This window comes from Tuber melanosporum (genome assembly GCF_000151645.1).
Source record: "Tuber melanosporum whole genome shotgun sequence assembly, scaffold_72, strain Mel28".
In the NCBI taxonomy this organism is placed as follows: Eukaryota; Fungi; Ascomycota; class Pezizomycetes; order Pezizales; family Tuberaceae; genus Tuber; species Tuber melanosporum.
The window spans coordinates 338993-366030 of record NW_003299120.1 but is presented as its reverse complement, the minus strand read 5'-3'; the positions used below and the strand labels follow the sequence as shown (position 1 = coordinate 366030).

At 47.2% G+C, this 27038-nt stretch overlaps 6 protein-coding genes; 3 read left to right on the top strand and 3 right to left on the bottom strand.

Annotated features, from left to right (window-relative positions):
• Nucleotides 1-510: 510 nt before the first annotated feature.
• Nucleotides 511-3335, top strand: GSTUM_00010671001 (uncharacterized protein). XM_002841450.2 has 6 exons: nucleotides 511-1263; nucleotides 1407-1802; nucleotides 1859-2375; nucleotides 2425-2749; nucleotides 2812-3096; nucleotides 3156-3335. Exons 1-6 carry the CDS (start codon nucleotides 795-797, stop codon nucleotides 3243-3245), a joined length of 2082 nt encoding a protein of 693 aa, XP_002841496.1. The 5' UTR covers nucleotides 511-794; the 3' UTR covers nucleotides 3246-3335.
• A 212-nt stretch (nucleotides 3336-3547) lies between these two features.
• Nucleotides 3548-6668, top strand: GSTUM_00010670001 (uncharacterized protein; the record flags this gene model as incomplete). The annotated part of the gene is made up of 15 exons (XM_002841449.1): nucleotides 3548-3690; nucleotides 3751-3801; nucleotides 3923-3942; nucleotides 3993-4218; nucleotides 4306-4378; nucleotides 4452-4568; nucleotides 4624-4747; nucleotides 4811-5017; nucleotides 5067-5164; nucleotides 5214-5308; nucleotides 5357-5903; nucleotides 5959-6075; nucleotides 6119-6151; nucleotides 6217-6238; nucleotides 6295-6668. 15 exons carry the CDS (start codon nucleotides 3548-3550, stop codon nucleotides 6666-6668), a joined length of 2247 nt encoding a protein of 748 aa, XP_002841495.1.
• A 144-nt stretch (nucleotides 6669-6812) lies between these two features.
• On the bottom strand, nucleotides 6813-8962 carry GSTUM_00010669001 (uncharacterized protein; the record flags this gene model as incomplete). XM_002841448.2 is given in 6 exon segments in its annotated part: nucleotides 6813-7326; nucleotides 7340-7372; nucleotides 7405-7583; nucleotides 7644-8446; nucleotides 8591-8755; nucleotides 8903-8962. 6 exon segments carry the CDS (start codon nucleotides 8960-8962, stop codon nucleotides 7052-7054), a joined length of 1515 nt encoding a protein of 504 aa, XP_002841494.1. The 3' UTR covers nucleotides 6813-7051.
• A 121-nt stretch (nucleotides 8963-9083) lies between these two features.
• On the bottom strand, nucleotides 9084-14063 carry GSTUM_00010668001 (uncharacterized protein; the record flags this gene model as incomplete). XM_002841447.2 has 5 exons in its annotated part: nucleotides 13608-14063; nucleotides 13210-13529; nucleotides 11838-13074; nucleotides 11653-11765; nucleotides 9084-11584 (listed from the first exon to the last, which is right to left on the bottom strand). The coding sequence occupies exons 1-5, from the start codon at nucleotides 13871-13873 to the stop codon at nucleotides 9084-9086; spliced, it is 4437 nt and encodes a 1478-aa protein (XP_002841493.1). The 5' UTR covers nucleotides 13874-14063.
• A 211-nt stretch (nucleotides 14064-14274) lies between these two features.
• On the bottom strand, nucleotides 14275-15398 carry GSTUM_00010667001 (uncharacterized protein; the record flags this gene model as incomplete). XM_002841446.2 has 2 exons in its annotated part: nucleotides 14275-14648; nucleotides 14715-15398. The coding sequence occupies 2 exons, from the start codon at nucleotides 15396-15398 to the stop codon at nucleotides 14565-14567; spliced, it is 768 nt and encodes a 255-aa protein (XP_002841492.1). The 3' UTR covers nucleotides 14275-14564.
• Nucleotides 15399-15420: 22 nt separating this feature from the next.
• On the top strand, nucleotides 15421-15701 carry GSTUM_00010666001 (uncharacterized protein; the record flags this gene model as incomplete). XM_002841445.2 has 3 exons in its annotated part: nucleotides 15421-15510; nucleotides 15564-15586; nucleotides 15636-15701. 3 exons carry the CDS (start codon nucleotides 15421-15423, stop codon nucleotides 15661-15663), a joined length of 141 nt encoding a protein of 46 aa, XP_002841491.1. The 3' UTR covers nucleotides 15664-15701.
• Between the last annotated feature and the right edge of the window lie 11337 nt (nucleotides 15702-27038).

Below are 27038 nucleotides of genomic sequence, written 5' to 3'. Positions count from 1 at the left end.
TGGTACTCACGACGCCAGCCGCTGCCCCAACTCCACCGGAGACTCCGGCCCGAACTAGTTTGGATGATGGTGGGGCCTCCCGTTGTTTGGGTAATGGACGGCTGAGCTGGATTAATCGTCAATACCCCCACGAAGACTGAAGCAGCCAAAGAGGTCTCGCGATGCATATGGCTACATCCGGGGGGCTTGTGCGATGGAGGGGGGAAAGTGTAGTAAAAGTTCAGTGCCCTATCAAAATAAAACGAGTTTACATGATGCGGGGTTTTCGCTCACACTGGCATATCTGTGTCATACCCAAAGGATAGGAAGGTGTCCCCTTTTGTTGTTGATTGTGCTCCGGTGTAGTATGCACCTATCGGGCATCGTAGTGCCTCACCCCCAACCGTTAATTACTTAGGTTTCGAACGAAGGAGGGAATGATCTACTGTATCATGGTTTCCCCGTATTCAGCGCCTGATGGTGTTTACTAGACTACTCTCTTTGAGTTTTGTATCATCAACCGGATCAAACCCCCAACATCCTCAGAACACCTCATCATCCTGTGGGACCCCAGAAAATCTCCCATTTCAATTAATACCCGTGCTCCCTTCCCTCCCCCCGCCTTCCCTCTCGCCATCCTCGCTCCACTCTTCCCTATACCTCCCTTTACTCCACTTCCTCTCCCGGAGTATTTCCTTACTGCCGTGCTGGGCATTCAACCTTCACATATACCTTTTTCTACAGTACTCCCACCTCACCTTGCCTCCCCCGCGTCACCGTGCGGTGCTTGAGTTAGCAAAGGAGACACTGTCGTCATGGCTTCCCAGACCAAACAAGTCTTGTGGCCGTGCATGAGCAAACGCCCTCCCTTCAATCTCCAGGTGCCGGGTGTTGAGAAGAAAGAGGGAGAAGGAATTCCCCGACGTCATCCAGGCTCAATTAACGGCCTCAGATCGCGGCTGGAGCCGGATATCGCGACCACCTATGACATCGTTAAGAGAGGGGCTGCGAAGTTCGGTGACGCCAAATGTTTGGGCTCTAGAACACTCGTCAAGCAACATGAGGAGATTAAAATGTTGAAGAAAGCTGTCGATGGCGTTGACCAGGAGGTTCCAAAAACTTGGATTTACTATGAAATGTCCGGTTACAAGTTTTTGAGCTTCAAAGAGTACTTGGAAAGAGTTAACATAATCGGTGCGGGGCTGAAAGCTTTGGGGCTGGGGAAGGGTGAGAAAGTACAAATTTTTGCTGCTACCAGGCAAGTTTCAATATCCCGGGACTTCAGTGGCAAGTGCAGGGGGCCCGAGGGGTAGCTGCTAATTGTAACTTTGGGCAGCGCAAACTGGCTTGGGATGTCGCATGGTAAGCTTTGTGGCTCCGGTCTTGGTAGTTAAATATGGACAATTGTTAACGGTGGCTGTTTGCAGGGTGCGCTTCTCAGTCGCTACCAATTGTCACCGCCTACGATACCCTGGGCGAGTCTGGCCTCACACACTCACTTGTTCAGACGGAAGCGAAGGCCATATTCTTGGATTCACAACTTCTTCCTCGACTCGTCAGCCCACTTAAGGAGGCTACCCGGGTGAGATATGTTATCTACAACAGTGACCAACAGGTCAAGCAGGAGCACATCGATAAACTAAAAGAGGCCCATGAGCGTTTGCGGATCATCAGCATTGATGAACTTGTGAAGCTTGGACAAGAAAATCCTATCGAGCCTGACCCATCTGGGCCCGAGGATCTTTTTGGTATCATGTATACCTCGGGATCCACTGGAACACCCAAGGGCGTCCCTCTTCTCCAGAAGAATGTAATTGCAGGCGGTATGACGTTTCCTAGATAGATGCCTGTCTGAGGCGCAGCTGACCGATCGATGAAGTTACTGGTGTTACCGTTATTACTCAACCATATATCGGTCCTGGTGATTGTCTATTGACTTTCTTACCCCTCGCCCACATCTTTGAGCTTGTATTTGAGAACGCCTGTATTTTCTGGGGAGGAACTATGGGCTATGGAAGCGCCAAGACCATTTCCGATAGATCTGTGAGGAATTGTAAGGGCGACATCCAGGAGTTCAGACCCACTGTTCTAGTTGGTGTGCCGGCTGTGTGGGAGACAATTAAGAAGGGAATTATGGACCAGGTTTCCAAACAGTCTGCGTTGGCTCAAAAGCTCTTTTGGGGGGCTCTAGCCCTGAAGAGCTTCCTGCTCCAGAGCGGCATTCCCGGAACTGCAGTGTTAGATGCGGTTGTCTTTAAGAAGATCAAGGCTGCTACTGGTGGGAGGTTGAAGATATGCATGAGTGGAGGCGGTCCGATTGCCAAGGAAACCCAGCATTTCATCAGTATGGTGCTCTGTCCTATGATTATTGGTTATGGTTTGACCGAGACCTCGGCGTATGTCCTATTTTTGGAGTATAATTTGGATCGTAACTGATTGTCGCAGTATGGGTGCTCTCATGGATCCTGCTGAGTGGAACGTCAATAGTATCGGAACGGTTCCCGCAAGTGTCGAGATCAAGCTTGTTGACTTCCCTGATGCGGGATACTTTACAACCAACGAGCCCGAACAAGGTGAGATTTGGATTCGCGGTGAGTCCGTGGCCACATCCTATTTCAACAATGAGGAGGAGAGTAAAGAGGCTTTTGAGGGCGGATGGTTTAAGACCGGAGACATCGGTGAATGGGACAAAAATGGTCATCTCAAGATTATCGACCGTAAGAAGAATTTGGTCAAGACTTCTAACGGAGAATACATTGCTCTTGAAAAAGTTAGTTTCTTGTTTCGGGGGACTGCATGTATATCTAGCGATGCTGATCCGGTGTTCTTTAGTTGGAATCTGTCTACCGCGCTTGTCCTCTGGTAGCCAACATCTGTGTCTATGCAGACCGGAACAGGACAAAACCAGTCGCGCTTATTGTTCCTGTTGAGGGCCCACTCAGGAGGCTTGCTGCTGAGGCCGGTGTCGATGGCGAGCTTGAGGAGCTTGTTCACAATGATAGGGTTAGGGTGGCTGTTCTGAGAGATCTCATTGCCGTAGGAAGAAGGGGTGGTCTTGCTGGTATTGAGCTGGTCGAGGGAGTGGTCCTCACTGAGGAAGAATGGACGCCCCAAAACGTAAGCCCTGTTTTCTGATTTGCGCTGTGGAATTTTACTAATGGAAAACTGTGATATAGAACTTGGTTACCAGTGCACACAAGTTGAACCGCCGGGGTATCCTAGAGAAGTACAGGGAGGAGGTAGATCGTGCGTATCGAGCAGTATAATTGATTGAGGTTTATTCTGGCTATGGCCGGAGAGGGTGTGTTTCACATTATATGAATAATTGAGGGTTCCTCTATTTGTTTCTCATTTTACTCTTGAAATTTGTGTACTTTGTGTCTGCAGTTTTTGACTCCGGGCTGGGAATACGAACTGGATCTGGTAACGGATGTTGATTTGGACGAATTCTTGCTTTGTTCGTGCATAATTTATCACTCGTGCGGATTAGCGGGTGCGTGTGTGGAGCAAGCAGAGCCTCCCCCAGGTCGGGGTCAAGGTCCATCAGATATTTATAGTAGTCTTGGCGATGTTCGCGAAATCGTTCAAACGCGTCTCCCGCCCAAAACCACACGTGGAGGCTCAATCGTTCAAGCGAAAAAAAAAAAAACGCCCCACCTCCCCCCTCCACCGTGCCGCCCCACCACAGCTCGCTATGAGGTTCAAGATCGAGTGTGTTATCCTATGGCTCCAAGTCAGAGAAAGAGCGAGAGTTAATGTTAAACTATCTAGTGAACTGGAAGTGCTCTTCCCTTATCCAAGGATTTACCCTGGTGAGTGGCGGTATCTTCGTTGAGCTTGTAAGGGAGCGATTGCTAACGTTGGCTAGAGCAATATGCGTATGTTTATCGGATCTTTGAGCCCTTGGGCTTCCGTATTCGGACTGACGTTGCTGTCGATGAAGCTACATGACAGATCTCAAGAGTATTTACTTTTCCCTCTAGTTTCCACAAAAGCGCTAATAATCTTTATAGGAACCCTAGACGCCGGTGGCCACTGCGTCCTCGAGATGCCTTCAGGAACCGGTAAAACTGTCTCCCTGCTCTCACTAATCGTAGCCTATCAACAGTCGTTCCCCGAACCCAGGAAGCTAATTTACTGCTCCCGCACCATGTCCGAGATCGAGAAGGCCCTGGCAGAGTTGAAGGCGCTCATGGCGTACCGGAGTAAGGAGCTTGGATACGTGGAGGAGTTCCGGGGGTTAGGGTTGACCAGTCGGAAGAATCTTTGCTTGCATCCGAGCGTGAGGAGGGAGAGGAATGGCAATGTTGTTGATGCTAGGTGTAGGAGTCTAACGGCAGGGTTCGTCAAGGAGAAGAAGGCGAGGGGGGAGGAAGTTGAAGTTTGCGTATTCCATGATGTGGGTATTTCTTGCTCCTGTGGTTAGTGGCGATGGTAGGGTGGCGATTATGGGTGGGTGCTGACTTTGGTAGAATCTGGACACTCTCGAACCGCACAACTTGATTACGCCTGGGGTTTATACGCTTGATGGGATGTTGAAGTATGGGGAGAAGCATACGCAGTGTCCCTACTTTACCGCCCGAAGAATGGTTGGTGGTCTGTCGAGCGGGATTGGCCGAGCTCTGTGTTAACATCCTACCTTAGATGCCGTTTTGCAATGTCATAATCTACTCATACCATTATCTGTTGGATCCCAAGATCGCTGAGAGGGTTTCCAAGGAGCTTTCTAAGGATTGTATAGTTGTCTTTGACGAGGCGCATAATATTGGTTAGTTCTCGGCTTGAGCTTCACGGGTGACTTGAGTTAATTATTTGTCCGGGATTGTGATAGATAACGTATGCATCGAGTCTCTTAGCATTGACTTGACAGATGACTCGCTCCGTCGAGCAGCTAGAGGTGCGCAGAATCTTGAGAAAAAGATCAACGAGATGAAGGCATCAGACGCGGAGAAACTGCAAAACGAGTATAAGAAACTTGTCGAAGGCTTGCGGGACGTTGATGAGGGAACTGAAGAAGATTCTTTTATGGCTAATCCAGGTGAGACTGCTAGCTTTATTTCAACAGGATTGGGAATTGACATTTATAGTATTGCCTAAGGATCTGTTAAAGGAGGCGATACCCGGGAATATCAGGAGAGCTGAGCATTTCCTGGCGTTTTTGAAACGGTTTGTTGAGTACCTGAAGGTATATGCGCCCTTCGTTGGGCGGACATATTAGGGTTGACTGTGCAAAGACAAGAATGAAAGTGTTACATGTCATTTCGGAAACGCCCGCTTCATTTCTTCAGCACTTGAAGGACTTGACTTTTATTGAGAAGAAGCCGTTGAGGTTTGTAATAGCTTTGGGGGAAGATGAATTAGTCTGACAAAATTATAGGTTCTGCGCCGAACGTTTAACCTCACTTGTCCGAACCTTAGAGTTAGCAAACATTGAGGACTACAAGTCGCTGCAAGAAGTCGCTATGTTTGCAACTTTGGTTGCGACATATGAGAAGGGATTTTTGCTAATTCTTGAGCCTTTTGAGTCTGAGACAGCTACTGTGCCGAACCCTATTCTCCACTTTACCTGTTTAGATGCTTCTATTGCCATCAGGCCGGTTTTCGAGAGGTTCTCTTCAGTTGTCATCACTTCAGGAACTATCTCTCCGCTAGAGATGTATCCCAAGATGTTACAGTTCAACACAGTTGTGCAAGAGTCGTATTCCATGACACTTGCGCGAAGAAGTTTCTTGCCAATGATTGTAACTAGGGGCAGTGACCAAGTGGCTGTTAGTACACGCTTCGAGATCAGAAATGACCCTAGTGTCGTCCGAAATTACGGGAGTCTTTTGGTCGAGTTCTCCAAGATTACGCCTGATGGGATGGTTGTGTTCTTTCCTAGTTACCTATACATGGAGAGCATTATCAGTATGTGGCAAGGAATGGTAGGCCTTCTCGGTCCCAGTATGACACGAGCATAAACTGATTGGTTACTCGCAGGGAATCCTAGACGAAGTCTGGAAATATAAGTTGATCCTGGTAGAAACACCCGATAGTCAAGAAACCAGTCTAGCACTAGAAACCTACCGAACCGCTTGCTGTAACGGCAGAGGCGCGGTCATGCTCTGTGTCGCCCGTGGCAAAGTCTCAGAAGGAATAGATTTCGACCACCATTTCGGTCGAACTGTGCTTTGTATAGGCAAGCCTTTCAACTCACCCTAACCCACTCGCGCCCGCCACTAACAATTATGTACACAGGAGTCCCCTTCCAATACACCCAGTCCCGAATTCTAAAAGCCCGCCTCGAATTCCTCCGCGAAAACTACCGCATTCGAGAGAATGACTTCCTTTCTTTCGACGCCATGCGCCATGCAGCGCAATGTCTCGGTCGTGTCCTCCGTGGAAAGGATGATTACGGAATAATGGTACTCGCTGACCGCCGGTTCGGGAAGAAGCGGAGTCAATTGCCCAAGTGGATCAACCAAGCCCTGTTAGAGTCGGACGTCAACTTGTCGACGGATATGGCGGTTGCCATCGCAAAGAAGTTTCTAAGGACCATGGCGCAGCCGTTCGCTCCGAAAGATCAGGAGGGTATATCAACATGGAGTTTGGCGGATTTGGAGGAGCACCAGGGAAAGGGGAGCGAGTTGCAGGATGTCGGGGAGGAGGAGGGAGAGGAGGATGTAGTTATGGCGAATGCGGTGGCCTGATGCATTTTTTTAGTATGGTAAGGGTTGATAGAGCCATGATATAATGTGGTATCATAAGTTAAATCATGGTTGGCGATGAGAATTGCTTTCCATGGGAAAGCGATGTAATTTAGGCTAGGAGTTTTTATCTGCTATGGCGGGTCGTTTGCAATGATAGATATTGTGATTTTTCTTTTCTTTTTCGACATCTGTCACTATAGTATCGTACAAAACTATTAAGAACATGGACGAGGGAAACATTGTGGTGGAATTCAATTTTGATATAGAACCCCCCACCATCCCTCATTCAGCAAAAAAGAAAGACCGGGAAGGGACTAGATTACAACCTCCCAATCACACCCCCCTCTTTTTCAATCAGCCCTGTCGCCGAGTACAGCAACGATCTACTCATCATCGTCCTCCTCGTCACCATCCTCATCCATCCCCTCCGCAGCCTCAACCTCAAAATCCTCCTCAAGATCAACTCCGACATAACTGTCGCTCATTAAGAACAACTTGAGTTCGTGCCTGCCGGGATTTGGCACGGTATAGTCCAACCTGACATCTAACCTCCTGCCAATCGTAACCCTCTTGATCGCCAAGAGAGCCTTGCTACTCTCCTCACCAACAACAATCCACCAATTCTCAATTTTGTTTTGGGGGTAGAAGGGCGCATGCACTGTCGTGTCCACCTCTGCTTTCTCGTCTTCCCCGTCGAGTTCGCGCTCGATTTTGACTTTGATGTAAGAGGGGGAACCAGCGACCACAGAGTCAGGGTCTTCGAGTTCGTAGGCGAGGTCGATATTGGGGTATTTTTTGTTGGTGAAGTGGGCAATTTTGCCGAGTTGGGATTCGGTGATGGAGGTTCGCTGGAGGAGGCGGGTGCGGGTGGAGTCCTCACCCATGGCGTCCATGAAATCGAAGATTGTTTTGATGCTGTGATACTTGTTAGTTTGGTTTTTGCTATCAGTATTTGGAGGGAGGAGTGAAGGGTACCCGAGTTCGCCAGCAGCCTTGACACGCTCTGGTGTGAAAAATGGGATTTGCATGAGCGCACTGTCGCGGTCCCACATTGCCTGGACGCACATCTGGCTCATTTCCATAGCGCTCATAGCGTTCAGGTGGCCTTCTGAAGACAAAACGTCCACACAAGCGCTCAGGAGGTTGAGGATCTTGCCCAACACTACAGCCTGATCGGTTGTTAGGTCCGCAGGGAGCTGCATTCTGGAGAAGTGGGCTTGGAGAAGTACAAATGCTTTGAAGTGCGGGGATTCGTAGTTTGGCTGTGACATCTTGACTGGGACACTGTCGTAGATGCGACGTAGTACCCGGTCCTCGTGTCTGCGGATCTGGATAGACTCGAATTCCGTGGCTGAGGTGACGATTTCCAGAATACCCTTGAGTTTTGTTTTGCCCGTGAGTGAGAGCAGGAATGTCTGCATTGTTATGAAGGAGATGTTGTAGTATGCTGCAATCATGGCGGCGTTGAGGGGAGTGACGGTGTCGTCTTCTTCATCAACATCAACAATCTTGGCCTCGGCCAAATCCTTGAGGGTGTTTTCTACCATCTCGGAGAGATGGGTACTAAGCCCTTCGTGAGAGATATCTGTTAGACTGTAATAACTTGGGTTGGCAAGAAGTCTACGGTAAAAGTATGTGTAAGTTGACCAATCAACGGCATCCTGGGTCGACCCGATGGTCTTCGTACTTATTTCCGTGACGAAAGCATCGTGTAGGTACGCTGGAAGATGGCTCTCGATAGGGAGGGCCTCGTTCAAGAACTTTCGGTAGTAGTCTTTCTTGGCTGCAGTAGTCATCAGAATAGCTTTGCCAAATTTGTCCTCGGCTGGCCTTGAAGCCTTCCCAAGCATCTGAAGAACCTCACTCAGGGGATAATCAATGTAACGATGTTCCCTCCCTTCAAAGAATTGAGTGCCCATGACAATCACCATATGAGCGGTAGCTTTTAGTTCCCAAGCAACATCTCTGGAGGCCAGAAGGACTTTGATAGCACCACCCTCAAATAGACTCTCTACGATACGCTTGTCATTCTTGCTCAGTGCCTCGTGGTAATACCCAATTCCGTGCGACAGACTCTCTGCAAGCGGCTTCTCCTGGATAAGTTTTAGATGTGAGGAAATATCCTCCAAATCGGCATTACGGAATTTATCCTCATCATCGCCGGCGACACAGTACGATAGAATATCCAGTGCGCTGGATCGGCATTGCTTTCGACTTGGGGCGAAAACAATTACTGGCTTGTCTGGAGGCGCTAAAGATATGGCTAAGTAAGCAGGCTTTGCCATGGCCATCATCATCGATGGAAAATGCGGAACGCCGTAGGATTGGATGTGAACCTCCAATGGGGTAGGACGTGAGCTAGGACTAAAGTTGCAAATAGTGTGCTTGTCGGCTCCAATCCATTCGCCTAGGTCTCTAGCATTTGATAATGAGACGCTGAGAGCAACGATTCTCATTGGGTTTTCTGTCTGTACAGCGATGTAGTGCATTCTGGATACAACCATCTCGTAAATGAAGCCCGTTTGTCCCCCCGCATGTGGAGCTCCTTCGCACAAATAGCTCTACTGTTTGTATATTCTTCCGTCGTTGCCATTGCCTTGAAAGCACGTCCCATTGTGTTGGTGTAGCCAGAATCAAGTCACCTCTCTCGAGAAGTTTCAAATCCGCACTCGTTTCCCCAGTTAACTTGACGATTTCCTTGCCGCCACCGAGCTTGCTTAGTCTCGCCTTCCAATCCGCGTGCCTCTGGTCAACTAGTTCTTGGAAGGGAGCAATGTAGACGGCTCTTCCGGACTCTTCGTCCTTAGACCAGTGCCGGAGAAGCGCAAACTCCGCGCAAACCGTTTTCCCGCTTCCGGTGGGAGCTCCAATAAACATATTATCATCTGTATCGAATAGGGACTTGAAAACCTGAGTCTGTATCTTATTGAACTCCCGCCATTCAGGGTAGAGATTGACAAATTCCGGTTTTTTCAACGCCTCAACAGGTAAAGGCACCAGACCCAATAAGGGTGTGTGTGGTGGGAATTTCTCTGGAAGAATTAATTTCCTGAACGATACGGCTAGCTTAGTTTCTGAGTGCATCCATCTATCGGAAACAAGAGTGATAAAGTAATTAGGAGGCATTGGTTCTGTCATTGGTACCGTGAACTCAACCAGATGATCATTGTTTTCGCTTTCGGCGTATTGCTTGCGTAGAATGAATTGATCGTGGAATAGTATCTCTTCACCGTCGCAATCTTCAACCAAGATCCAGAATGTCTCTGCTGTGCCGTGATATGCATCGTCCCAGATGAAGTCAGGTGTGATGGTCAACTCAACCTTGAGAAGGCTCCTAGTTACCGGTTGTACTTGAGCTTGAACATCTAATCTCGGAAACCTCTCTAATAAGCTGTGGGCCAACTTTCCCGCTCTTGCGCTGTTGAAGAGCTCCCCTAGGTGAGGGGGATCCATAGTAAAGTACTTGGACCAGGTGAACTCAGCAGCACGCTCGGCCTTCGTTACAATGGGGGCGAGCTGATTCGTGGGGGCCGCAGTAAATTGTCGAAACGGGGTCATAGTTGGCCACATCCTCTTTTCTGCCATCTTACAAAGATCAAGAGCAGTTTTCGTAACTGAGGCCCAACCGCGCTTGAGACAGATCTCGAAGATAGCTCTCAGGATACGGCCAGCTGACTGGGTGACATAAACCATGTCCGCCATCAATGCCAGCCCCTCCAGCTTTAACCTGGAGATATAAGCCTGGAGGAGAACGTTAATCTTGGCTTGAGGCTCCTCAATGCTTTCCTTCACTGGGACAGGAACTCTGGTGAGAAGCTTGCGAAGCTCTAAACGCTCCTCCGGTCTCACTGGAATATACTTAAATTCTTCACTCAGCGCAAATATCCTGAATAACTCGATTGTGGTTAATGCCGGTTGAAGATGAATGTTATAAGTAAACATCGAATTGTGGGAGATATAGTAGTGACTGGCAATCCTTCCGAGTTCTGTAGACTGCAGCTTTCCGGTTTTCCTGTCGTATTTGATCAGGTTGCACTTCTCTAGCACCGCAGCAGCCGAGTGAATTAGATCCACTCGCTTCTGTTCCAAGGCCACGTCGTCCGCATAATCTGCTCCAACTGAATAGAGAGCCGGCGACCTTAGCATTCGCACATATAAATAAGTGTAACCGAGCCATTCCACCGCTTCATATCGTGTCCTGACAGTTCCAAGCACAATCTCGGCGTTCAAATTATCTGCCAACTTCCGCATGAACTGTGACTCGATGGGTAATTGCTGATTTAGCAGACTGAGATAATACTGCATCTCTGCTTGTTTTGTAATGATTATACCCTCACCATAGGTATCATATTGCGGTCGACCAGCTCTACCAAGCATCTGCAACACGTCTTGCGGGCTTAATTCCACCCAATCTCCCTTCTCGGGGGAGTAGACCTGTGTGCCCTTGATGATGACTGTATGGGCGGGAAGATTGACACCCCAAGCAAGGGTAGCTGTGCAGACGAGAACCTGAATGGCTTTATCTGAGAACAGATCTTCAACTGTGCTCCTGTCTGTTCTACTCATTCCAGCATGGTGGATGGCGAATCCGTATGGCAGCAAGTCCTTTAGATTGGGGTCCGCAACCTGATCAGCCTCGTGTTGCAAAATTTCCCGCGTGCCCGCGTCACTCTTGAGAATCCGTTGGATCGTTTCTAGTTCGAGAGCCTTATCCCTGATGTACTTCGCAGTTTTCGCAGTCTCCTTGCGGGAGTGGACAAAGATAAGCATCTGGTTGTTTGCCGCCTGCTCAATCACCTTTGTGTAGCAAATATCGTTCATGGCCTGGAGTTGTTTAATGGCTTTCTTGTCCGTAACCCCAATAAATTCTTGTCTAAGAGGACAAGGTCGGAAGGTTGCGTCAAAATGAAATAAACCTGTTATAAAGAACGATCAGTATTCAAGCTCAGACTGGGTATACGTATTAGTATTAGAGTGAAAGCACCTGTCTTCATGTCGACTCGCAAGAAATTTGCGACATCTCGATAGTTAGGCAAAGTTGCGGAAAGCCCAATAAGCCTGACGGGTTCCTGAGTGGTCTGCATCTTTCGGATTGTTCTGGACACAATCGACTCGAGGACAGGGCCACGCTCATCATGCAAAAGATGAATTTCATCAATGATAATCAACCTTACAAGGTTGGTGTAACTCAAGTCAGTGGCTTTACGAGTGATAACATCCCATTTTTCGGGCGTAGTAACGATAATTTGTGTCTCCACAATCTGCTGCTTTGTGAGCTGCCGGTCGCCAGTAAGCTCTGAGACTTTGATGCCATATGGAGCAAGCCGTTTGCCGAAATTTCCGACCTGCTCTTGGACGAGAGCTTTCAAAGGAGCAATATAGACAATTTTAAAATCATCAAGCTTGATATTTCCAGTAACGGGATTGCGGTGCTTTCCGATCTCTCGAAGAATTGTTAGCATCGCAACATTTGTCTTTCCGGAGCCAGTAGGAGCGCAAATAAGCAAATTTCCATCGTCCTCAAAAGCTGATGGGTAACACCTTGTTTGGATTCTGTTTAATTCCTTCGACTCAACAAAGGGGGTCTTCGCCCAGTCAGGTAAATCGGAGATCGGTATTAATTTAGGCTCGTTGGGATCAAGTTTCCGCTTGGGGGCTGGGACATGAATCTCTTCATACCCTTTGAAAGTTCTCTTAGTAGAGCCTTGAGGAAGTTTTACGCTAGCGTTTGTCATGAGATGACTCCCCTGCTCGAATATGAAGGACTCCAGGTCGACTACCCCCCGTGGCTGGAGATCTCCAATAAGACCGCCGGGCTTCCGTTCGGCTGCTGAAGCTGAGGGGACGGCAGATGCTGGTACATCGATTTCCATCAGATCAGCCTTTCCTTTACCCTTTCCCTCTTTCCCATCCTCGGCCTCCCTTCCCCTTAGCTCGTCTAAGATTCGCCTACAGCCATCCCTCACCATCTCGTTTTCGATCGCTACCCGCTCCTCCGAGGATTCACCAGCCCTAGCGAGGCGGGTGCACCAAACTATTTTAGGTTGGTTCTTCATGAGGAGCTTAACAAGTTCGAAGTGGTCGTAATCGAAGACCTCCATAAGATCGTTTTCAACATCACGCTGTGTCTTTTCCGAGTCGGAAAGGATTTCAAAAACAATAGTGGTCTTTGAGCTCGCAAGATGAGGGTCGGGGTATTTAGTAGAGATTTGACGTTGTAGCCAGAATGCATCAATATCATGCGCAGGAACAGCATACTCATCCACAGTTGGTTTGCCTCTGTCCCCAGGCCTGGTTCTGGCCCCGCCAATCACTAATTCATCTTCGCTTTCAGTTTCCTCCTCCTTCGGTTTATCCTCCATGTCCTCGCTCTCGTCGGACTCATCCTCATCTGACTCATCTCCGTCTTTAACCTCAAACTCTGCCGCCTCATCTTCGTCCTCGTCCTCGTTATCGAAAACAACGGCAACACCCTCTCGTTCGTCTAGTTCCTCTGCACCAGCACCATCTCCTCGCCCATCCATCTGTTCATCCTCGTCACCAGCGTTCCAATCATTGATCTTCTTGCTTAGGTTCATTAAGTCTGTAAATTTATCATTGGGCATTTTCTCCCCTAGAATATCATCAATCTCTCTCTTTTTATCGAAATCCTTCTTTGAATGGTCTTCATCCTTCAGGATTTCTAATATCGCATCGGCAGCCGAACGAACCACCGATTGAGAAACATCGCCGAGAACCGTAGAAACCAGAGTGAGAATGAGCGAGTAAGCCTCTCTCGTTTCAGCAGTGCGTGGATGGTATACAAGACCAAGGACATCATCTGTAGCTGAAAGAATACTCCCTCCATGAGAGGTAGCAGCACTGAACAGTTTGTTGGTTAGTCTCGAAACGCGTTTTCCTCGCAAGGTGATAAAAATGGGGACCGGAATTGGCACGTACTCTCGCTTCCGCTTCCGCTTCTCCTCCTTACCATCTTCTAACCCATCGATGTCTTTTTCTTTCAGTTGCTTCTTCTTTTTGATATGCTTCTCCTTCGGCGCATTGTCACGTAACGCACGATCTCCCATCTGCTTAATGTCGACCTTCCCAGCCAACGATTCTGGGTCTCCGGTAGCCTCGTCTGTGCGCCGGTGGGTAAACCGCTTATCTACCTGGAGAACTAGGTTAGACATGTTCGCATACTTGTACTGAGATTGGTCCGCCATGATTGCGATGGGGTAACCGCAAGGCCTCCGGAAGTCTTAAGAGCGGTGAAGTGAGCTCTTGGAGAGTAAGGCTCTGGAGAGAGAACAGGAGAAAGTTTAAGCGAGTTAGCACAGATATTAGGATTTATTGAAGCCGTAGAAAAGCACTAGGAGTTTGGGACCGCGATTGGTTTGTTGTGGAAGGGATTTGGATGTTGACTCAAAGAGTGGATGCAGTGGCGAGGAACTGTAGGCAAACAATCTGCACTCAATGAAGATGTCAATTAAACCCTAACCCTACTTCTTCAATGATTTTATCTTTGAGCGACTGCACACAGCTAAGCTTGATATTTACACTTGAGGAATATTTTCGTTGGTATCACGATCTATTAGCAATTTTGCCCTTTATTTAATAGCTTATGAAAGCTTAAATTATGGTATCCAGGATATAATACCCTAGATATTTATAATTGGTGTTTAGTGGGGCCCGGCCTGCAGGAAAGTCATCTTGCGGTGTTCTAAAAGCGTCAAATGAGCCTCGACGATATTGCTAGGTGATGGGCATTAACCTCCAGCACCGTTGAGGATGAAAAGGAAATAACACCGTAGGAATCGGGTAATACTACATTGACCAAAACAACCAGAAACAATACATAAAAAGAGACTAGGTGAGGTGATTATTCGGTACCCCAATAGCACGCATTACCAACATTTAAAAAACACTTATGTAATTACCAATCCTCTCCTTCTGGTTCTGAGCTATACACTCAGCGATCCAGGTGATGTTTCTTATTTCCTGAAGCAAAAATAAGATTAGCCAAACCTCGCCAAGTAATGGAGTTGTGGAGTCGTGGGGATGAACCTGCTCTCTCAATTTGACCCAAGAAAAAACAACGCCGTAGGTGAACTGCTGGGTAAAAGCCATCTTGGAAATCTCCATCTCTTTCTGGTAGAACAAGTCCTCTAAACTTTTTGGATGACCACTGCCAGCACCTTGCCCCATCCCTTGCTCAAAGAAAGCCTTATATTCACTGACACCTTCAACTGCGGCTCTCACACCCTCAACATCGTCTGCCTTGCTGAGCATGTAGCTACCCTCAGGGTAAAGCTTTCCGAAGCTCGGGTAAAGCTTTTTCCTATCTTGCTTACTCAGTTCGGTTCCAAAGGAATTGATGGTGATATTGATAGCTCTGCGGTCAGCTTCAAAGCTCAGGACTTCGCTCATGAGCTCAGCTGTAGGGGTTCCAGCTAGGCCGGGTGTGGTTATGCAGAAATTGTGAAAGTCTTCTAAGTAACTCTTATAGAGAGTATTGCGGATAATCTCGATGTTGAGCTCGTCTAGATCTGCACTCGATAAGGTGTTCTTAAAGTATGGCGCTAGGGGGGTCTCCACGAGGACGGAATTGTAGAGCTCTTCAACATTCGTGGCAACGCAAAGGACAGGCATGGTCTCAAAGACTCCTAGCGGATGACATCGTTCCAAAAGCTCCCGTGTGTCTCGTTCATGGAGAGTGCCTGTGATCAACAACGCTACATTATCGATCATGTATCCATAAGTGAGAAAATCCATGAATTTGGCGAGTGTTCCGGTAGAGTTCGCGCGAATATATCTGAACTCGGCGATCAGCTTTTCGGTGGCTTTGGCAGCAATAACAGAAGTCGATAGAGGCGAAGGGACATTTGCGAGGTAATCGCCATATGCCGGTGAAAGTTGAAGCTTCAAGTCTGGAAAATGTTAGCAAAAGGCTCGAGTAGAAATCTATAAGGTTGGCTTGCCATCGAGGGTCTCGCATTGTGTGAGGTTCGCATAGTTCTGGTTTGTGAGCAGACCATTACGGTAACCGCGCACTATACCCTCTATATAACCATTATCGACATTGAAATAAAGGCCCTCCATTTTTCGTAAGAGCTTTATTGAGAAGGTTCTTATTCTTTGGAATGTTGGGTAACTCAATCCTTTGGGGTTGGTGAGGCGTGGCTAGGGCGAAAGTTGGGCTTGTTCCTCCTGAATTGACATCCACTATGTTACCCGGCCTTGGACCTCTTTGAGGTATCATATCATACCTACGCAGGAAAGTATCATAATAATATTATTATTATTATGATAATTATAATACTCGTGTACTTGTACCGTACGAGTACGGTACTCAAGCGGCCGGATTGAAATCAGAAAGTTGCTAAGCAAGCGATGCGGTATGGCCTTCTAACTTCAATCCGGCTACTTGAGTATATTATTATCATAAAAAAAAAAATCATACCACTGCTCATGTGGCTGTAGTGCTAAGTGGCTGAGTAAGATCGGTCCGGTCTCTTGGGGGCTAGGGTTCTTTTTTTTCATCCTAGGATTGAGTGAGATTGGCATCTCCGCTATCCTCTGCCCCCCCATCCACGCCCCTTGCTGCTCGCTCACCCTTCCCCGTCAGTCTGCCCATTCTATATATGTTATCTGCGCTTCCACCCTTGAGCTATCAGAGAGCTTGTCTAATAAACAATTTCACCTCTTCCTCCTCTATCTCCCCTCTTGTACATACATAACAGCCCACAAACACACAACAGAGACAGCTTGTCCCCTGAGAAACGGCGAGACAGCCGCCTATACCCCCACCATGGTCGTCTCCTTGATAGAAATCCAAAAGCAGAGTATGTCCTAATCTATTAAGTTTTCCGGGCTTCATAGCTTACTTGTATTTTTTTTTCAATAGCTGTTTTGGACGCAATCAAAGCTATACAACCTCCAAATACGGTTTCTAGATCCCTTGTCTACTTATTTTCACAGCAATGAGCTAGAAAAGCTAACCTTTATCCAATAGTGGAGATGTGTTGTTACCGACGAAACAAGTCACAAGTTGATCACAAATGTTATGGAAACACATCTCATTCTCGATGAGAGTATCTCAGGTTTGCCTGCCGTGATTTATCGTACGTAGAAGTACCGTTCGAAAGCTGACCATCTGGTGTCACGCGAATCAGATGTTTCCCTCATCGAGTCAAAGCGAATGCCTCAACCAATGGAATGTGTTTATATCCTTACACCGCAGGAGCACATTGTTCGCTGTTTGATATCAGACTTTGCTCGTACCAAGCCTCGGTACACATGCGCACATTTACTGTGGACTTCAGGTTTGGCCTCCACTTCTTGGCAGATGGTTTGATATTGGTTTCATTATGACTTATGCCGTGGCCCCAGAGCTTGATGATAGGTTTCGCGACATGATCTTGAAATCTCCTGCTCGTGGTTTTATTGCTGGTGAAACTGTTCTATCGATTGATTTCTTCCCCCGAGAGTCTCATCTCTACACATTCCGTGAGCCGACATCATTTTACAACTTATACCATCCAGAATGTCGTGATTTAGTGAGGGATCATTTGGAAGGGTTGTCTAGGAAGATCGTCTGTGTTTGCGCATCTCTTGGAGAGTATCCTACTATACGATATTTTCGTCCACCAAATCTATTCCATGAAGCTCGAGTTTTATCAGAGCTACTCGCCAAGAATGTGCAGACAGAATTGGACCTCTACGCCCAGCGGCACCCTGATTTCCCTCCACCCTCAAATAGGCCTCGGGGAGTGCTGTTTGTTGTAGATAGATCTATAGATCTATTCGCTCCCGCGCTCCACGAGTTTACTTATCAAGCGATGGCCCATGACCTTTTGCCCATAAAAGATGGGGAGAAAGTAACTTATGTTGTTAAGGTTGCCACTGCCGGTGGTGCTGAGGAGGAGAAACAGATGGTGATTGGGGATGAAGATCAAGTATGGGTTTCTAACAGGCACAAACATATGAAAGATACCATTGAAAAGTTGATGGCCGACTTCCAAAAGTTCCTAGGGGACAACAAGAACTTTGTTGATAGGTTTGTGCACTAGTGCGCTGTTTTGATGCGAGTGCTGATCTAAGGTCGTATAGCGGGTCTTCGACAAGTTTGTACGCAATCAGGGACATGATGGCGAGTTTGCCCCAATACCAAGGACAAAAGGATATGTACTCGCTCCATCTTACCATGGCCCAGGAATGCATGGGTATTTTCGAGAAGAAAAACCTCCCAGATGTGGCACTTCTCGAGCAGGCGTTGGCAACCGGGTTTGATGAAAATGGGCGCCCAACAAAAAATCCTGCGGAGTCTTTAGTGCGACTCCTCGATGATCCGGCCTTAGCGTGAGTCTTCTAATATCTAATAATGCCTTACATATTGATTGTACTGATATACCATAGTCCTCCAGATCGACTTCGCCTTATAATGCTTTACCTTCTTTGGAAAGACGGATTGCTTGAAGGTGACATTCAGAAGCTTATCCGCCACTCCCAGCTGCAAAGGAATGACGAGCGGGTACTTCGAAACCTTGATCTTCTCGGTGCTCGTGTAACGAAGTCCCTTAAGGAACCGGGCCCAAATCGGAACACTTCTCAAAAGCGAAAGGGCGGCCCAAAATCTCCTGCTGAAGAGGAAGGCTCTGACTTCTCTCGGTTTCTGACAGCAATCAAGACTATGCTCGAGGATCATACTAAGGGGACCCTTGACCCTGCTGTTTTTCCTTACACCAAACCAGAACTGGTACCAGGAGGCCCAATGGGCGGCCAGGAAAATATTTCCCAAGCATCTCTGCGTTCAGCTAGGCCCACTTGGGCTAAATCAAGAATATCTGTGATCGAGCCTCGCCAGCGGATTATCGTTTTCATGGCTGGAGGTGCCACATATGCTGAAGCTCGTGCGTGTTACGAGGTTTCCAAAGCATCTGTTCGCGATGTGTTTTTAGGATCTTCACACATGCTCACTCCGACATTGTGGCTAGAACAGCTGCAAAAATCGAGGGAGCCGAGGAGAGTTCTAGCTTTGCCAGCTGACATGCCGCCGAAGGAGGTGCCAAGGCATCTATTGGAGCCCGACCCGGTTCCAAAACCTGTAGTACAGCCCTCACAGCAGGTTAAACCTGCGGCGCCAAAACCTTCAACGAGCCCTGCTCCACCGGTCAAGGAAACGGGCGGGCTAAAGGTTCATCATCACCAACCCGGTAGATATTACGAAGAGGATAAGAAGAAGAAGAAGAAGAAGTTTGGCGTGTTTTGAGTTGTTTGGGAGGCTTGGCCTTTGTACGTAGCATCTATGATGTTAGCCCTATCGGTTATTTTCTTTTTGCGGGCACGATAACCTGAGATCATCGGATTTGGACACAATTGGCCCAAGGAAGATAGTTATCATAAATGGGTAAATAGCTTGGGATGCTTATGTTTTTAAGTGGTACTTTGGTGAAGGTGGCGGGAGTTACTGGAAATTGTTCTATATACATACCCTCGTCGAAATTACTCGATACTATGATATGAACGTTAGGTTAGTATGATAAAGACGATTTGTTCCCAGCATTGAATTTTGAGGTTTCGGGTCATAAAAGGCTCTATTGCCCTGAATCTATTCGGTCAAGTAATCTAGAAGACTGCAAGATCACATCCTTTCACAGAGCATCACTCGTGTTTGCCCTACCCTGAAACCTAGCGTCGACCACCAGGACGTTTAGAGAGATTCACTGCTACGGGAGGTCAGAACTTCCTTGAGCTCGTTACAACTAGCCACCCCGGTATCGTTCTAGAAGTTCTTCGTCATTGCGTGTGTCGAATTTAATCAAAAATCAACACGCTTTTAGCACCGGCATGCCTTCCATTAACCCCCCCAATAGCTCCGCCCTCGGTGCTGGAAACTCCAGGGGACAGAAATTAGGGAAATACGAAGAAACTCCTGACGAACAAGTAGAAAAGCGACAAGGGGATGAAGTCTCGGAATCTCTGTTGGCCGATCTTGCCGAATCACCCTTTGACGCCCACCACATAGACGTCGAAGCCGCCATGATCCTCCTAGAACTAGCCAGAGGGCACAGGATTCCCGCTGAAAGTTCTACTACGGCCACTAGTAATGGGGGAGCACCCCTCCATCAAAATAATACCAATGAATCTGCCGGTGGTACGGACGGCCCGAGACCAGCGCAAAGCTTTGCTGGTGCACATATGCCCGATTCTAATACTGAGGTTCCTGCGAATTTTGAAGACGCACAGGCGGCCGTTATTCTTTTCTCGGCTCACCTTGATCAGTGCTCTTCCCGTGAACACAAGCACGATTCCAATCCCGCGGATTCCGCGTCTTTTGAAGATACACAAGCGGCGGTTACACTTTACTCGATTTACCTTGACCAAGCTCGTTCCCGTCAAGCCACTTTGGAATAGTTAAGTGTGGGAACTGTTTATAGGTATCGGTATGTTATATTCATTCCATATTAAAGCAGGAATGTGATCTAACCTCCCCAAGGTGGCATTGCGTTTTCTATCAACACTTCTCTGTAAGGTATATATGCAGTGTTTGGTATTCTATTTATTTGATCCTTTTGTGTTTTTTTTTTTTTTTTCAATAGGCTATCTCCGGACGGCATTTACGGAGGTTCGAGTTTTGCTTTTTTTCTTAGCCGGGCTTTGGGTGGATAGGTGGAGCGCGTCTTTCCATTCCATAACTGTTTTCGCTATTTTCCTCAGTTATTGGTATATTCATGATACCCAATGAAGCTATCCCGATTCCGGTGAGATGGGGTTAACACCTCTGATCATGTTTGGTCACTCGGTCGTGAGTTAAGTTATGGCAAAATAGCTTGGCTTGTTTGTTTTCTGACTTGGCGGATTGCATTTCATATTGTATGAATTTGCCATAGTCAGAATTTTCTTTGCATTTCCGAGAATGGAAAGTAGATTTCTACGTGTTGGTTTTAAGTCATCTATCTTTTCTGTTAGAATGCTAGGCTTGCGTATAGAGCTTGAGTGAAGGCAGGGTTTCCATACCACTTTGCGATTTTCAGAATAACGTTTCTGTAATACCGGTCTCATGAATTATTCCCTTTCACTATCAAATGCAGTAATTGGATGTTATGGAGGTGAAGAAAAAAAAGGAACTTCGAGGAACAGTATCTTGCGCTTATCAGTCCACATGAACTAAACAAGTACGATACTGAATTTGGGGATGCTTCTGACGTTTAAGCTTTCACTCGTCTACTAAACTCCACAAAAAGTTGAACTATGATAATACATTAACCTTCCTCCCACCGGCATACTATGGTAGTCGACAACAGCGCATCGTATTCAGAAATAATACCTGCATGATTCTTTTACACCCTCTTCATCAAGAGCCTTCTCTCACCAGACCCGGAAGAGTTTTTTGAGTGCATTAATATTCCTTTCAGGCAAACCGAGTTATTCTACTCGATTAGCTGACCTCGAGAAACGTTGTAAATTTATGGGAACAAGTGCGGCCGTCCCCTCGGCTCGAGTAGCCATATCGGGATGCGGCTCTTTCTGTACCCCTTAATTGTTCCCAATCAGGTGGATATTTTCCGCAGATGGCATTAAGTTTGGACGATTTTGAAATTGTGCTTGAAGGTTTCGCTCCTAGATCTATGGGGTCATGGTCGCTGCACCCAGTCTCTAGGGTTCATAATGGATCCGGTTTTGTTGCGATTTCTGCGCAAACTCTGTGGACTCTGAGATTTGGGTGGAGAGCGTTATGGAAAGGTCTGTGGGCAAGTAGTGGGCTGGGATAATGGCCTGCAGGTGCGCGGCGGTGAGACTCAAGAAGTAGCAGTGACTGCCACTGAAGGCTCTCGGGAGTATCTAAGCTAGTGAGCTTGAAATATGTTGCCAAGACTGCCAGCTTTGGATAGAGGAATATTCAAGTGCTCAAGATTGAATGTACGATACTCTGTCTAGCCTTGGAATTTGGCATTTTAAAGGAATATGGATCACAAAATAAAAATATTTCAAGAGCGATATTGACTTAGATTTTGTGGGCCAGTTGATCTGTAACAAAATTTATTCAAGAGATCCGTTCTCAAGTCTCCTGTCCCAATACCAATATTAAAAGTCCGTTGCTCGCCACCCTAATAGTTGAGCTGTTAGTGATCTTATAGGCGATATGATACTATGATACTGAGAGAGTGGGTGAATACCTAGGTGCTTGGAATCTTCGAGCGTATCTAGTAGCTCTTGAAGGGAAATATGGCATGCATGAAGTTGATCTTCTCATCTGAGGTGTTGATGGTATTCAGACACATGAATAAAAAAGTGTATATATCTTTAGATGCCAGGTGCGATATAGATTCGAGTGCCAAAAATCAAAATCTTACTGGGCACCCCTGTTTCTAATTGCCTAATTATGTTCTTTATGATGAAACCTCCAAAACAGTATATAGGAGAAATCCAAGGAAGGCAAGACAATTTAGATATCCATCTCTCTACTTCCGCTCCTCAAGGAAACCGTTAGCCACCAACACCTAGTATCTGTGATTCTCACAACACAACCGGTTTAGTGTCTGACGCAGGAATCAACGAATAGAACTCCTCCCGATGCCCAAACATAAGACCCTTAGGGTGCTACTGACCAGAGCGGGAGACCTCTGCAACGAATTGCGTGAAGGGTACAGAAATTGGTCTCACCTTAGCAATTATCCACTCGAGAACCCGCTCTCTCAACTCGAGCGAATCAATAACGAACTGGACTTCATGACTCGGTGCTTTAACGACATCGAGACAGGAGAATGCGTCGAGCCCAATGCTAAGGAACATGTCATTCTCGGCATTGGCCGACTATTGCGGGACCTGGAGGACCTGCGCGCTGGTGTGGGAGACGAGAACCATAATCCAGTGAAAGCTGTTTATGGCCCACTGGGCTCAGCCAAGAGGGTATCGGGGGTAGTATATCGAGCGAGGGACTTTTGCGTCTCAGCAAAATGGCGGGCCATAGAGGCAGTTCAGAGGTCGAAGAAGCGCCTTCAGATACGTTATGAGAATATGACCGGATCCCAGGGGATAAGGATGCCTGATTCGAGGAAGGGGTTGATTAAATCAAGGCTGACTTTCTCTTCTCTTCCTCGGGAGAGGGGAAGATATCTCGCGTCTTCTTACAGTCTTCCCAACCTTGAGGATGGGCGAGGGGGAGGCGAGGATCCCGAGGGGCTGCGTCAGGGAGCAGATTCCGTTAAATCTGACCTGAAAGATGGCCAGAATATATATGATCGCGCCTGGGAAGAGATGGGGAGGAGGATAAGCCTTGCGCGGCGACGAATCTCGCGTTTTAACAAGAAGGCTCTGGCGGAGAAGCCAGAGGAGACTGGGAAAGGGAAAGGCGTGGAACCTTTGTGAACGACAGAAGGGTTTGCAGCTTGCTATAGGTCTCAGTCACCAGGTATCGTATATGACTTTCACAGGTCTTTTTCTTTTATACCCTGCCGTAGGGCCCCAGCAAGACCCAATGACAGGTTAGTTGTCAAATTTTGAAAGTATAGCTTTCACCGTCTTAAGGGACAAGATTTGGAGGATGATTTGAATGAGGTTTTCTGGAGCAAGATTGAGGGGGATGATGAAAAAAGAAAAACCCAGGTTGGTCAGAAACTCCAAAATAAAAGCTCTATGGTGGCCGACCGCGCAAATCTTGGAGCGAAATGTAACGCCTGGGGCTGTGCAGAAGCAGGTCGTATAACAACACATCATTTGAGTGGTATTTTTACTGAAAGGGCCGAAATTTGTGCGTCAGATGCCACTTCGGGGCTTGGTGGAGTCCTTCCTTGATCCGCCCGAGCAGATACAGATTACTCTCTTCTGATGCTCTAAGCATATCATACTTGGGGATAGCTGCGATATCGTACATTTGAGGTTCCGAAATGCAATGGGCTTTCTAGTGGGGGTGTAAAGCGTGGGGTCCATTTTGGCGCAAGTATTGATGGTAACAGAGTGAAGTCTGGGTCTGTAAAAAACGACACTTGAGTGAGATCTTGGGAACTACAGCCTCATCCTCCTGAATTAGGCCCTGCTCAGCACACACCAATAAAGATTTGTCGCGATAGAAGTTGAAATGGTATACATTCTAATAAATGTGTGTGGTTCTGCGAGAAGATGAACGATAATATTATGATCATTTTTTCTAGGTGTTTTTGGTTTACATGGAAACGGGGGTGAAGTTGAGGAAAAGGCAACGTTCCTTTATCAATCGAGATCGAAAATACTAAGCAACAGAAGCTGCAGGAGGGTAGCCAATGTATGATAAGCAAAGTGGTTGGAGTACTGGTCTTATTATTATTTGTTCGGAGTAAAAAAATTTTTAATGGAATAATATATTTGGTTTTGGATTCCCCACGTCTTCCGGAAAGCGGCAAGAAAACAAAACCATAACGAGAACGAAGACCAATTTTGTAACCTGCAGGTTGTACTTTTATAATTCCAGCAGATATTAACTCTTGTGCGGACTTGGAAACTCTTATGTTGTGGGCGATACAACACAGCGTAGCTAGCTAGCTGGGGATAATTACCCGCTATGGCTCACTTGGATTTAGAATATTTCGCAAATGACTGGATCCACGTCGTATACTGGTGGGCCTGTCTTTTTTACTCTAAGTTGGGGTCTCAAACATACAAATATGTTTTCAAGTGGACAAAAACACAACACGTGCTACGATACCCAGAAACACATTCACAAATAATCACTCGATAACTTGAAACTTTCCTCGCCAAATTTTCAAATGCCTTTCAACTTCTACAATAATGAGAAATGTCATAAGTGTATTGTATTCAACACTGGGGAGCACCAAAACTAGAGGTAATGCATATATAACAAGGTATGATAATGTGGCTGGGTACCCCCTCTAGCGGATCGCCTTAGAATTGCCGAAAAAACAACCTAATCTATAATGTCAGGCTGGGAAGTGTACTTGGACGGCCCGGAGGTCGACTCACGGTTCGTGAGTAACCAATAGGATCTCAACAAATTATTTCGAAGTCTAAACCTATCATTGGACGATCCAAATAGGATTGCAGATAGATGTTCTTGAGATGGATAAATATTGGGGGGTCGAACAGGAGTCAGATAGCTCTCTCACTGAACAGGAATGGCTTGATTCTCAAGAGCAGGCGTTACTGCTTCGCTCTTTACTGGAAGAGATTCGCGGGCTGTCATTTCATCGGCACAGGGTTGATGCTGCAAACATCATCGGTGAGGTGGATCGCCGGCTTGATGACCCAACTATTCTGAACAGGATTGATCCAAATCCAGTGGACTTACCTTACGAAGGGGCTCCGGCTCATGGCAATAACTCGGGCAGCCGGGCGGCGGGAGAGCAAGAATTGTGGAATATGATGGCGACAAGACATGCAGGAGATCCGGTGCCTCTGCCCCCATCCCCCCAACTTGAACCTCCACCACAGTCCCCCACCCCCCAAGAGCAAGCCCTACGGGTAGAGAATATAGAGTTGTCGCACTGGGTGGAACAGCCATGGGATGGATTACATTGGATGAGGTTGCTTCGGTTAAAGGCTGTGGAAAATCCTGGGCCTCCTATTCCAAAATATCTCGATAATCCTACAGAACCATTGTTGAACTATCCATACCATTTCCCTCTTATCGATGGCCCAGTGCCCGAAGTAACCCCGTGGCGGGAAGAGGATCTTAGAAGACCAGAGGTTTACGACTTGCGTAAAGGCTTTGGACGTTATATTGAGAGGGAGAATGAGGATAGCTACCTTTACAAATTCGTCTCTCTCGTCCAAAATGTGCTCCTGCAACCGGAAATCGCTATGAAGTACACTATTGTCCTGCGTGCTACACGTGACCGCTATCTGGATCCTGGCCCCGACAACATCTGGGATGAACCAGCCCCGACACCCACTGAGGTGCAGCAATTATTGAATTGGTTTGCAACTGGCTTCCCTCTAGTACTCATAGTGAGGAATGGTGAGCGGGATTTGGGTGGTGTTCACGACCGCCCACTGACTCCGGGGCGAATTGAGTTAAGCGGGGAGCAATTTGACCTGATTGAGCAAGGACAAAGAGAGAACAGGCCAATCGCTCATAGATTCTATTTGATGTACTGCGCTCTTTTCCACGAGATGGGACACTACCTGAACACTCATATCAATGCCCCTTTCCACCCTGATTATTTGACACCCCGGAAACTCCGCTGGTACATACAACCTAGAGGGGTCTCAGAGGACCCTACACATCCTGAATTCCAAATACTGTTTCCACATATTGGTGAAATAGGAGAGCTTATTGAGATGTTTATCTTCGGGCATAAGGTAAACGCCCTCACAATGCACCCCAGTGAGGGACTTACAGTGAATGTCCGGGGCTCTACACCTGGCCCTTATGGGGACGCCAGGGCGCAGATAACGATACCGCATGAAATCCTCGAACACATGTTCTGCGCAAGGGTGCCATTGAGGATGGATGGGCAGGCTCTCCGGGAGCTTATCCGTAGGCTGGAAATAGCTAAGCAAGAGGATCAAAGTGGACTCTGTAGAGGGGTATTACTGAGGAATTCGAGGATCGATCCGGACGCTTTTGCTGCAGGACGGGAAATACCGCGGGGCTGTGGAGGACGCAGGTGCAGACGGAGCATACAAAGGTTTCAGAAGGATCTCCTTGAGATGGCATATGGCCTTGAAGAAGATCCTCCCCTCCAGGTAGCCGAAGGATACTTCGACACCACTAGGATCTTTGAAGAAACCCGTATCATATGGAGGATAAATGGAAAGTGCTTTGGAACTTGTTTATTTTTCTCTGCTCCCTTCTGCTAATATACCTCATCGGACTTCCGGTTGGTGCTGCTTGCGGTTTGTCCATTTACTGCGGAGTGGGCACTTTGGAGGGAGGAAAGTTGTTGAGGGGTTGGTGGAGATGGTATACTAGGTATGGGCACAATACTCGAGTTGGGGTCGGATTGTGAGAGCGGTGGGCGTGGGGTTATGCTGTCTTGGTTCTAATGACCCTTTCTATTCTCATTTGTCCGTTTTGATTCCAGGAAGTAATATAATTATATATCTTATTTTTTTTTCCATTTTTAGCTATCCGTGTCGCATCACGGCTTTACCAACCGTGGATTTGGTTAGCGAAAGATGGCAATTTCTCTCTCTCCTTCTGTCCAATTCTTTAATTGTGCCAAGGTTGTGATTGGGCGTCAAAACTCCTGAACGCTCGCTTCCTTGCATTCAGGACTCAGCCTAGTGCCCAACAGTTCAACGTATTTGTGCGTTGACAATATTAACCGCGATTCAACAATCGGTGGCAACCCACCCCTCTTCATCACCCCGCACTCTTAACAGTACCTAAAAAAATTGCTCTAAGTCAACCAAGAAGAAACCATTCTGCTCAATTCCTTTTTTCAATAAACT